Consider the following 12332-nt stretch of genomic DNA (forward strand, 5'->3'; position numbering starts at 1 on the left):
CATCACAGAGCATTTTAAGTGGATACTCGCAATTCTTGAGCTCACTGCCAATAGTAACAGGAGGTGGCTATGAAATTATTACAGTATTACCATATGTATTACAGTTAAGTTTAAGAAATTATGATTTAATGCTGCATCTTCATGTACGTTTACATTTCTTGACTGTGAAATGTGCCAGGTACAGTCTGTGTTTGTGCATGTAAATTTTGATTAACTTTTTATAAATCTGTGTTTATTTTTATGGTAGTAAATAATAAAATAGGCTAGTATCTACATATATTTTATGCATTAATGGCATAATTTTTCTTAATTTTTCAATATTTCTAGGTTATACAGTTCGTCTGTGAGTTTTTTCAAATTGTCATAAAGCTCCAAAAAATTTTTCAATACATTTATTCAAAAAAATCTGCATGTAAGTGGACCCATGCAGTTCAAACCCACATTGTTCAGAGGTCAACTACAGTCATAATAATTACAATAAAGAAAAGTATACACAGACTAGGTTTCAGATTATAGCTCCACCTTTTGGGGGTGGGCAGTGGATAATTCACGAGCTTTTCAGAAATGTCCAAAGTTCTATAAATGTAAACTTTATGAACATTTCAGAAATATGTTTTAGATTGTTTATTGTTGAGAGGATTTTTTTCCAATAACATGTATTATATGCTTAGTTTTCTGTATCATGATTATAAACTTGAGTATTGTTGCAAAATTCTGTGAAAAGATAATGTAAATTCTGTTAACTGGTTTTTCAATTTAGATTTCCTTTTTCTCTAGAGTGTCACACTTTTCTAGGGAAACTTTCTTAGGTCAGTTAGTGAAACAATAGTGTTTCATTCAATATCTAAAAAAACTTCCACATCATGTGAAAAATTTACCCTGTCCCAACCCAAATGAAAAAAAAAACATAATTTATAGTTGGTGATACATTTTTACGTGTAAAACCTTTAAAAGAAAATGTATTAGCAGTCGGGTAAATTAGTATTATTTTAAACCAATTTCTTGTGGGTCAATAATCTTTAACCAAAGGTTCTCTTTCATTTTGACCATGAAATTTCAAAGGAGTTTTCAGAAAATTCACTTTCTTCATAGTCTTGCCCAGTCATTAAAAATTTAGCATCTAAAACTGCTATGTCCTCTGTCATAGGGATGATTGGCATTAAAGACAAAGAGCTTGAAAACAACTACAGAGCAGGAAAATACATGACTTTAAAAAGCAATAAATATTATAGATGACTTTGTTGGATATTTGTCTTAATAAAAATTAGTAGTTGGTAGAGACTATGATATTTTTCTTTTTGGAAATTTACATTTATTTTTATTATGCATTAGCTTAAATAATCAAATAAAACATAATACGAAATAAATTCTTGCCTTATAGCTTGCTACAATTTCCTTTTTCAAGAGCAAATATTTTGAACTCTTTTGGTAATTCCATTTGGTATTTGCCTTCATATTTCTAAATGACATGCTTATAGCACTATTAATTTTTTCAATTTTAGATACTATTTTCTCACAACTATGAAAAGTGAGAATTTAGCTCTTTTACATAATCCTTCATACAGATAATTTCTCCTCACTCCACTCATATCTTCAGAGAGTTATAATACATTATCCACTATATTCACATTTTTATTATTATGCCTTTGCATGTATTATTCACTGCCAAGGCAAAACGGTGTACTATACTTTTGTTTCTTTTATGACTATTATGTTAACTGGAGTTAGTTGCCTTTTTTTTTTTTTTTTCATCTGCTTGGCTTTCTTCACATCTGTGGCTAAGTTTTCTCACCCTCCCTACAGCTCTAAATAACATCTCTTTGTCCAATTCTGCATCCTTTTCAGATTATCAATCAGTTTCACTGTTCCTTTTGTCCTTGGGGATAGCTGTTCCTGGTGCCTTCTATCTTTTTGACCCAATTTGGACTGGTAGCTCTCTAGGCCCGGTGCATAACTGCGATTCTGGAACTTCCTTTTGGCATCCTCTTGGGAGTTCCTCTCTCCTTTGCAGAATTCCTGGTTTCCTGACTCCTATATCTCCTTCTTTCTAAGTTTATTCCTTAATTTTGGTGGAGCATTTCTCCAGTGCTTTCTAAGAAAGGGTACATGGGAAGTACACGTTGAGCTTTTATGCATATTAAAATGTATTTATTTTACTGTTTCATTTGATTGATAGTTTGGTTAGGTATAGAATTCCAAGTTGGGTGTGTTTTCCTTCAGAAGTTGGAATGCTATGCTCCATTTCCCTCCAGCTAGCTTATGATGTTACTATGAGTAGTCAGATGTGACTCCAGCTGAATGTGATTGCCTTCACCCCCATTTTTTTTTCATCTGGGGAAGCTTTCAGAATCTTCCTATTATTCTCAAATGTTCTAAAAATTTTTCAGTGATATATCTTGACTTAGGTCTGTTTGCATTTGTTGTATTGGGCATTCAGTGAATTCTTCAAATCTGGAAACAAATGTTCTTCAATTTTGAGAAATTCTGTCACATTATTACTTTGATTTTTTTCCTTCTCTCTTTAATCTCTTTCTGGATTAAGATATTGGAATTGCTGGATGGATCCTTTCATTTTTATTTTTTTCAATTTGCTCGTTTTTTGGTCTTTTGGCTCTACTTTCTGTTCCCCGATTATTCCTTTTTTTTATGGCAGTCTATTCCTGTCTCATAGATGCAATATCTTTTTTAAAAATCTACTTGAGAATATTGCAGAGGCTTGTTAAGAAGTTAAACTTCTGCTATCTGCATCATTTCTCTTTCCCAGGCACTTAGTTCTCAGTTTTTTTCAATTTGTTAAATCTGGCATAAAGAGTTAAATAAAATCAAGTTATTCTTAATAAAAGTAAGGTTGTCAGGAACAATTACTCCAACAAAGAACCTCTTAAGAGAACCAGAATAAAGAAGTCATTAAGCCAGATATTAATGAGAAGATGGTGAGAAGCTTGTCTCTATTTCCACGGAAAACAGAGGAGGATAAAACAGCCTTAGGATACAAAATGAGTAATATTTTACATAGAGGGGAATCAAATAGAGAGGATACATAGGATTTGGTCTGCTCAGCTGTTCCTTTGGAAAACCGTTTCCTTCTCCACAATGTCATCTACATGGTTGTATCAGGAACTACCACAATATATGACTTTGTCCAACACTCACTTACTTAACTAGTCCAGGGGTAGGAATCTGATCCAAGGTGACTTAATCACAGTTCTTCCCTAGGAAATGTTTAAAACTGAAACCGAGAAAAAGAGACCAGAATGTTTCTGATCACTCAAACTCTAAGATAAAAGAATTGAGAGCTTTTAGGAAACATGTTTCCTACCAGGTGAACCTGAGAAGCAGAGGAGTTCTGCAGTGGAAACCTGCACAGACACACAAGCAGATGCACAGAGAAAAGCGATCACTGAAGAGGAGAGTCTCAGAGGCATAAGAATCAGTTGTCTTGAGCCCAGTCTCATCTCTGTTCTAGCAATCTCAGTATCCTCATTAAATTCCTCTTTTGGCTTAAGCTAGTTTGAATTGGCCTCTGTATTGCAATAAAAAAAAACTATAGCTAATATGCTCACTTTATTTGATGCTTCCTGTGAATCAGGCAATGTGTTAATGCTTTATATACTTTATCTCATTAAATCTTCACAACTTGTAAGGTTGGTGACATTATTTTTCACATAAGAAAACTTTAGAGATCTAACTGTTATATAATAGACAACTCTACCTAGATGTTCCACAGGTGTCTAAAACAGAACCATTTCTCTATCTGTAAAAGAGGAAAGGCTAGATTCACTGCTGGAAATGCTCTTCCCTCTACACACACCCAGCCAACTCCTTCTTACCTTGATGTGTCAGCTTAAGTGTCCTCAGATAAGACTATCCTGCCTGTCTCAATCTAAAGTAGGTTCCCTGGTGGTACCCTGTTATTTTCCTCACCAACAATTGTAATGACATATTTAGTATTTTGTTTTGTTCTGTTCTCTCACATGCTATATACTATGAACTCCATGACAGTAGGGACCATAACAACATTATTTGCCATTCTAGCCCCTGCATCTAGCATACTTCCTGACATATGGAAGGTGCTCCGTAAAACGTGCTTGAATACATTAAAGACTTCTAAATGTTTCCTTTCATATACCTATGAGGCTATATTCAGTAACTTTCAACAACTGTTCATTGAGTGACTGGTATGTGTAAGTCACTGTGCTAGGCCTGTTTGGACAAAGACAAATACAGTTAATTCCTCAACAGGCCTAGCACAGTGCCTTGCACATAATAGTATACAGGATAGTATAAAGCCCAGAAAGAGGAATAATTATAAGTGGAGAAGTGTTGTAACAGAGATATGAACAAAGTGCTGCAGCTGCAAAGAAGGAAGTAGTTAAGATGTGATCCAAGAAGTTAAAGTCAGGAAAAGAAATGAATTTCCAGGGTTCAAATTGTCACATTCTGTATAATGTCTCTATTTTGATACAGCTGTACTTTATATCTGCTTCTAATTTATAAGACCTGGAGTAGAAGTCCTAGTAAATATGTTCTCAAGTAGAGATGCATGAAAAACATATTTCTCTTGAATCTTATGATCATCGTTATCACTTGCTTTATCTTCACATCACTGTAAAGACATTGGGCCTGGCCTCCTGCCTCAGCCTAAGCCTCTTCAAAAGATTTCAGGCCTATACTACAAGTCAAGCTTTTCTTCCTTCCATATTGCCAGATCTGCTTTCCCTGAAGCTGAGATTAGGGGACAATGACTTTTGATCCCTTTTAACACTCAAAGGATAATGTTCTTTTAAGATGCTGTCCCACATGTTCTCATTATAATGAGTGGTTTATGGAAAATTACCTTAGTCCTATAACTTCTGTCTGATGCCTGTCTTCTCTCCTGCTGATCTTTAACCAGGTGATCCACCCAAACACAGGTTAGGAAACATTGCTCTAGTTATGTTCCAGAATAGATTTCTTCTTCTTCTTCTTTTTTAAAAAAATCTCCTTTACACCTTTATTTGTCAGGAACACTTCAAATAAAACCTTTTTTTGGGATTTGCATGTGTATGTATGTGAACAAATCGGGTTCACTTAAAGGAAAAAAAAGGGGGTTGGCAAACTGTCATTATCACTAGTTATCTAGTGAAAGCCTACAAAGGATGCAACAGGAGGAAAGATGTAAATAGCATGTAACTGCGTACCTTTTTAATCTCAGAATTTTAAATATTTAACACCATTGCCATATAGTTACATCAGTGACTGTTAATCAGACCTCCCTCCCCACCGGAAAAACCCTTTCCTAAAGCAACCCCACTGAATGAAACTGACACAAATAAAAAGGATTGTCTGGTGTACTGACTTCCAAGAACTATGAAATGAAAAAAAAAACGAAAGCAATTTTAAAATTAAAATAAATATTTTCCTTTTAAGCCAAAAGCTTGCTTCATCCATTGATTCATCGAATATTCATTGGTACCCATCTGGGAGGCCAGCTTTGCATATTTTTCGAGAGCTCCAGCTCTGAAGGCAGAAGGATTTTACTTCTGCCATGTACAAGCTTCCTGTCCCCAGACACGTTACTTACCTCCGTGCCTTAGTCCCTTCATCTTTAACATTAATGTAAATATTAGAATTATCTCACAGATTGTCGTCAGAATTAAAGATAATGTATGTATCGTGCTTAGGAGTATTTGAAACTACATCAGTACATTTAGTCTTTACCTTAATTTTCTTTCAGCACCACGGTCAACGTCAAATATCTGGAAGGACATCGAAATATCCTGAAAGTGAAATTGTATATGACTTAATTAAATTCTATTTAAGTGTCTCCTGTAACTCTAACTATAGAAACAGGGAGACGAATAACCAGAGTAGTCAGAACCTCCGCATGGGTAAGGGACAAATCCTGTCCTTCTTCGCATTCTCCAAGGTGACTTACAGAACGCTAACGCCTTGCATACGGACAGGCGCCCCAAATTTAAGTTCGCAGTCATCTTTAAAACCCCCAGGGAGCTATGGGCCCGGGTCTCGGCCAGCTCTAAGGTCCCACCCTCGCTGATCTCAGGTTACCCACAACTCTCCTCTCGGGTTACCCAACCCGGCCTCGCAGCAGTCCTCGGGTCTTCGGCCCCTCCCGCCCCTCGCCGGCAGTGCCCGCCAAGCCGGGCTGTCCCACTGCGCATGCTCCTCGCCGCGCGGGTGGGGAGCGCCGGGGCAGGGAGGCGGGCACCAGGCGCGGGTCCCTCCGGGCAGGGGAGGTAGGCCTGGGCCTGACGCCGGCCACGCAGCGGCGGGAGAGTGAGCACCCGGGCCGCGGCGTCCTGGAGACCCGCGAGAGATGGAAGCGGCGGCGACGCCGGCGGCGGCCGGGGCGGCGAGGCGCGAGGAGCTAGGTCGGTGTTGTGCGTGGGCAGGGACCCGGGGCTGACGTGGGCAGGGGTCTGACGTGGGCAGGGGTCTGTGCGGGGGTCGGGTGCGCCCACGGCCGGGAGGAAGCGGACCCTGCCCCGCGCCCGTCCGCATCCGGGTTCCACAGGGAAAGACATGGGGCCGAGTGGGCGGCGGTGTGTGTGTGTGTGTGTGTGTGCCGAGTGGGCGGCGGTGTGTGTGTGTGTGTGTGTGTGTGTGTGTGTGTATGTGTGAAGGCTCTTGAGGTTGTGGGACTAGCACGGGTTCTAATTTAAACCCAGCAAACAAACCTCCCCAGGACGTTTGGAATGAGTTGAGGCCTGATTGCTAACTGACCCCGTGGTCAGCATCCGCAAAGGAACCGGTTATCTGAACCCGAGAGCTTGGTCAGACGAAGCCCAGGCCTGAATAGGGCGTTAAAATGTGTGTGTGTGTGTGTGTTTGCGCGCGCGCGTGTGGGTGAGTGTGTGTTGAGTGGGGCGGGGCCCTGTGGGTACACGTCAAAGACGCGAGAGCCTGCGCCGCGACTCACGGTTTTTTTCCCAATGATGCTTTAAGGAAGTTATCATTGTTCTGCTTTTCAAATGCTGCAGCCCCATTCGGAATCTCCAGATGAATCCTCATTTTACTCCTTGTTATCCCAGAGTTTCGAACAGGTCGTGCCGACCAGAATGAACAGGAGATACCTGTAGCTTGCTCACTTGGCAAAGTTTGTTTGTTTTTTGCTGCTTTCCTCCCATCTTGTTTCTTGGCGACAGGGCGTGTTTGTTTACGGTTTCCCGCTGTCCAAAATAAAAAAGTAAGGATCAGGGTGGTAAAATGATCGCTCTCCCAGTTATATGTACTGTACTTGGGAGTATTTTTCATTCGATGCTGATTAAATGTAATTAAAAAATTACATCTAAATGGAATCTTCAAGAAAACGGTTGAACTTTAAAAAATACCGTATTATAAGTAACTGATAGGTTGTTACCCCTCTAATAGCCTGCAGGGCACTTTGCAGTGGAATTTTTTTCAGGCCGTAATAATGATAGAAACAATAAACTTAACATTTTATTGCATGCTTACTGTGTGCAAACACTGTGCTAAGTGCTTTACCTATGCATTGTCTTTAATCCTCACAGCAATTGAGATAGGTGCTATCATGATCTCCATTTTATAGATATAGTAATTTTAAGCTTATTAATGGCAGAACCTAAATGTGAACTCAGGTTTCATTCATTAATGACCTGTCTTAGTGAGGATATGGAGAAATGGGTATTCTCATGCATTGCTGGCAGAAAAGGGATAATATATTTATCCTTAAAAATGTACATATCGGCCGGGCGCGTTGGCTCACCCCTGTAATCCCAGCACTTTGGGAGGCCGAGGCGGGCGGATTACAAGGTCAGGAGTTGGAGACCATCCTGGCTAACACGGTGAAACCCCGTCTCTACTAAAAACACAAAAAATTAGCCGTGTGTGGTGGTGGGCGCCTGTAGTCCCAGCTACTCGGGTGGCTGAGGCAGGAGAATGGCGTGAACCCGGGAGGCGGAGCTTGCCGTGAGCCGAGATCGTGCCACTGCACTCCAGCCTGGGCAACAGAGCGAGACTCTGTCTCAAAAAAAAAGAAAAAAAAATGTACTTATCGTTTGACTCAGCAATTCTCCTTCTGAATATTTCCCGAGGAAATAAGTAATGTAACCAATACTTATGTCAAGAGGTTTTCATTATAGTATATAGAGAAACGCTGTTAACTATCTAAAGTACAATGAAAGGAAATTGGTTAAATTGTGGTATAGTTTTATACTGCCTACCATTAAAAGTGATATGGAAGATGTTCAGCATGTACATTTTCTTTAACTGAAAAAAAGTTTCAAATTATTTCAGTTTTTTTAAGTTTTATATTTTCATTAATTCAACACATATTCATTGAGCTTCCCCTAGGCACTTGAGATACATCGTGAGCAAAACAGATACAAATTCCTGTTCTTATGGAGCTTGTATTTAGTAATGGGAAGCAGAGAGTAAGCAGTAAAGACAATAACCAGTTAATTACATAGTATGTTAGGTGCAAAGTGCTATGGAAAACAAGAGCAGGGTAAGGGAAATCAGGAATGAGGGTTGGGGCTAGGCAGTTTACAGTATTTTATAAAATGGTTGGGATGGGCCTTATTGAAAAGGTACAATTTGAGTAAAGACTTGGAAGAGGTAAGGAAATTAGCCAAATGGATATCTGGGGAACGACTACTCCAGGCAGAAAGAATAACTAAAGGAATAGCAAGGAGGCCAAAGTGGCTGAAGCAGAGTGATGGAGGTGGCGATGAGGCCAAATTATGTAGGGTCTTGTAGGTAATGTAAACTGTGAATTTTACCCTGAGGGAAGGGGGGACCAATGCAGGGTTTGAACAGAGGAGTTTCATGATCTGCCTTGTTTTAAAAGGATTGCATTGACTGCCATGTGACGAATAAACTGTAAAGGGGCAAAAGTAAAAGCAGGAGAATATTTCAGTAATTCAGGAAAGATGTGGGTGTCCTTCAGAGCAGTATGGTAGTGGCAGTGGAGGTGAATAGACGTAGTTAGCCTCTAGGTATATTTTGAAAGAACCAGTGTGATTTCCTGACAGAATGGATGAGGGTTAGAGAGTAAAACGGAGGAGACGTGGAAGACTCCAGGGACCTGAGTATCTAGAAGAATGAAATTGTTATTACCTGGGATATTATGGTGGTTTTGTAATATACCTACAGAGTCTTTGATGTTTCTCTCTTAAGTAGGAGAAACTTAATTTCCTTCCCTTCAAGTGGGGGCTGGACTTAGTAACTTGTGTCTAATGAATATATTATGGTAGAAATGATGTATGACTTCAATACTAGATAATAAAGTACATTGTGCCTTCCTCCTTGCCTTCTCTTTTTGAATCACTCTCTTGAAGGAAAGCCAGCTGTCATGTTGCGAGGAGACTCAAGCGGCCATAAGGAAAGCTCCATGTTGCACAAAACTGAGGGCTCCTGGCAATAGCCATAAATTGTTATACAGCAATAGATAACTAATACAAATGGTTAAAGTTGCAGGAATAGCAGGCTTGCTGGTGAAGACGAGTTCAGTTTGGGGCATGTTAAGTTTGAGATATACATTAGATATCAAAGTACAGATGTCAAGTAGGCAATTGGATTTTATGTCTAGCATTAGTGAAAGGTCTGGTCTGGAAATATAAATTTGGATGTTGTCAGCATATAGATAGTATTTAAAGCTAGGAGACAGAATGGGAACACATGAGAGTTGTTTGTGTGTATGTGTGTGTGCTTGTGAACATGTACTCTAAAATGTTAACAGTAGTAATTTCTGGGTAATGAAGTAATTTTTAATTTTGAAAATGTTCTTTATATATTTTCTGATTTTCTACAATGACCAACTGTTATTTAATTAAAAAAAAGAATTTCCAAAAATGGGTATTTATATGAAAAGCACTGGTAGAGATGGTAAGATACAGGTTCTCATAAGGTATGTAAATAGCTTAAGGTCTGCACTTTATTTTGTATCCCATAGGGACCTCTGGAAAGTTTCTTGCTGTGTATATTTCTTCCACCTCAGAAATGAACAAAATAGTTATGGTTCTTATTTTATATCTAGAGAGTAGTTTATAGATTCGGGTGACAATATTATGTTATTTTAAAAAATGAAACTATTTCTACTTTCTTGTAGTTTTTCTATTGCCAAAATACAAGTGATTTTTAAATTTTATTGCAAAAGTAATGCAAGTTTGCTACAACTACTTTTTTTTTTTTTTTTTTTTTTTACATTTTCCAGAGAAGGAAAAGCACACTAATGATCCAATTGTCCATCTATATTCTGGTAAACTTGTTCACATTTTGATATATTTACTTCCCTTTATTTCTACTTAATTTTTAAAAACATGATTGTAATCATATTGCAGATATTTAGCTTTTTCCTACTTAGCATATGATACACTTTTCCCTGTTTTACTCTGACCTCACAACCATAATTTAATGTCAGTGCAATACTTCATAAAGTGACTGTGCCTTAGTTAATTTAGTAATTTCCTGATTGCCGCATGTTTAGGTTGTTTCCCAATTTTCAACATCAGTAATGTTTTAATGAACATGCTTGTGCAAAATACTCTTCTGCATACACTAACTTGCCAGAAGTAGAATTACAAGGTGAAAGAAATAAAGATTTTTAAGACTTTAATACATAGGATATTGCTAAATTAATGTGATTTTAGAACATTTTGTATACAACTTGAAATTTATATTGGTTTTAGGCTTGAAAATTGAGATTCAAACAATTTTCTTGGCAAATAAGAGAGCATACAAGCACTGCCTAATTTAAGAATGTTCCATTTGTATGCACCATTAATGTATCCCTATGGTGTACTATGTAATACACCTAACATCAGATATGTGGTGTATAATAAATGTTGTATAATATTGAGTCAAGCTAGTGTTTCTTATTTATATATAATTTCTCCACTCGTAAATAGGTGGCACACCTATTCCTTAATAGTGTTTTAGTTTATAAGGCATCATTAATTTTTACATTAATAATCACAGCATTTTCCAGAGCTGCCCAGTTTAGTCCTTAGCCAAAAATTACAGCAAAACATTGGGGGAAAATAATAGACATTATGTGTAATGTAAATTGGGTTCTATAATCTTTAATTCCTTTGGGGTGTCAGTTTTTATTTCATATATTCTTAACTCTGTTTACTATGTTGAGTTGTTAAGTGTTTATCTCCCTCACTAATCTCTATTTCCTTCTGGCAGATATAACATGTTTTGCCCATCTTTGCATACTCAATCTTACAGCACCGTTTATAGGTCATAAATGCTCAGAAGTATTAATTATTATCAAATTATTTCTAATTTTTGTCAAAGATTGGCATTTAGAAATCCTATACAGCTTAATATGCTTCTAATATATGGAGGAAGACAAAAAAAGTGTTTATTGATTACTTATTTATGTGCCAGGGTCTAAGCTGTATGCTTCATATACATTATTTCATTCTTCATATTCTATCTATGTAACATATATGTAATGTATATAATGCCTTCATATACATTATCATTTGTGATGACATCACAAAACCCCTATGTAATAGAAGTTATTATTTTCATTGTACATATGAGAAAATAGGCCCAGAGGAATCTGGTTAAAATGTAAATCAGATGATATCACTCCAAGGTCCAAAACTCTCTAGTGCTGTGCTGTCCAGTATAATAGCCATTAGTTATATGGTTATTGAGCACTTGAAATGTGGTGTGTTCAAACCGAAATATGTTGTAAGTGTAAAATACATGCTGGATTTCAAAGACTTTGTATGAAAAATAGAATCTAAAATATCTTAATTTTTTACTGTTGATTACATGTTGAAATGATATTTTAGATAATCAAGTTAAATAAAATATTAAAATTAATTTCACCTGTTCCTTTTTTCTTTGTAAAAAAGTTACTAGAAGAATTTATATTTGTGTAATGTAAATTTACATTTATATTATATTGCATTCCTATTGGAAGGCACTGCTCTAGTGGCTTTTCATGTCACGTAGAATGGTCTACAAGGCTGTGTGTAGTCTGCCTTCTGTCACCTCTGACCTGATCTCATCCCCTACTCCTCCCCCACACTCATTCCTCTCTGGCTACCCTGCCCTCCTTGTTCCTTAAGCACACCAGACTCCCATCCTGAGGGCCTTTGCCTTTGTTCCTGCTGCCTAGATTACTGTCCCTCCCACAGGATATCCACGCCGCTCACTTCTGCTCCTTCTTCAGGACTTCTTTGAAATGCCACTTTCTCAGTGAGGCCTGCTTTGTCTGTCTATCCAAAATTAGAGGCTGTCTGTCTCAATCCTTGTGTTTCTCCTTAGCACTTAACACTATCCAACTTATCTCTGTTTTACTTATCTTATTGTCTCTTTCCTTCACTAGAATTTGAGCTCCATGAAGGCAG

At 37.9% G+C, this 12332-nt stretch overlaps 1 protein-coding gene across 3 annotated transcripts in view; it reads left to right on the forward strand.

Annotated features, from left to right (window-relative positions):
* The first annotated feature begins 6173 nt into the window (after nucleotides 1–6173).
* SLC36A4 (solute carrier family 36 member 4) overlaps nucleotides 6174–12332 on the forward strand; it is a 57203-nt gene continuing 51044 nt past the window's right edge. For 2 of the 3 annotated variants that reach the window (XM_003252988.3, XM_030829392.1), the window contains exon 1: nucleotides 6174–6371. In XM_003252988.3, coding sequence (XP_003253036.2) covers nucleotides 6317–6371 — 55 coding nt within the window. In that variant the 5' untranslated portion in view covers nucleotides 6174–6316. The remainder of the gene's footprint in view (nucleotides 6372–12332) is intronic. The other variant, XM_030829393.1, reaches the window with a different exon arrangement.

The sequence above is a fragment of the Nomascus leucogenys genome, chromosome 15 (assembly GCF_006542625.1).
Source record: "Nomascus leucogenys isolate Asia chromosome 15, Asia_NLE_v1, whole genome shotgun sequence".
Lineage (NCBI taxonomy): Eukaryota > Metazoa > Chordata > Mammalia > Primates > Hylobatidae > Nomascus > Nomascus leucogenys.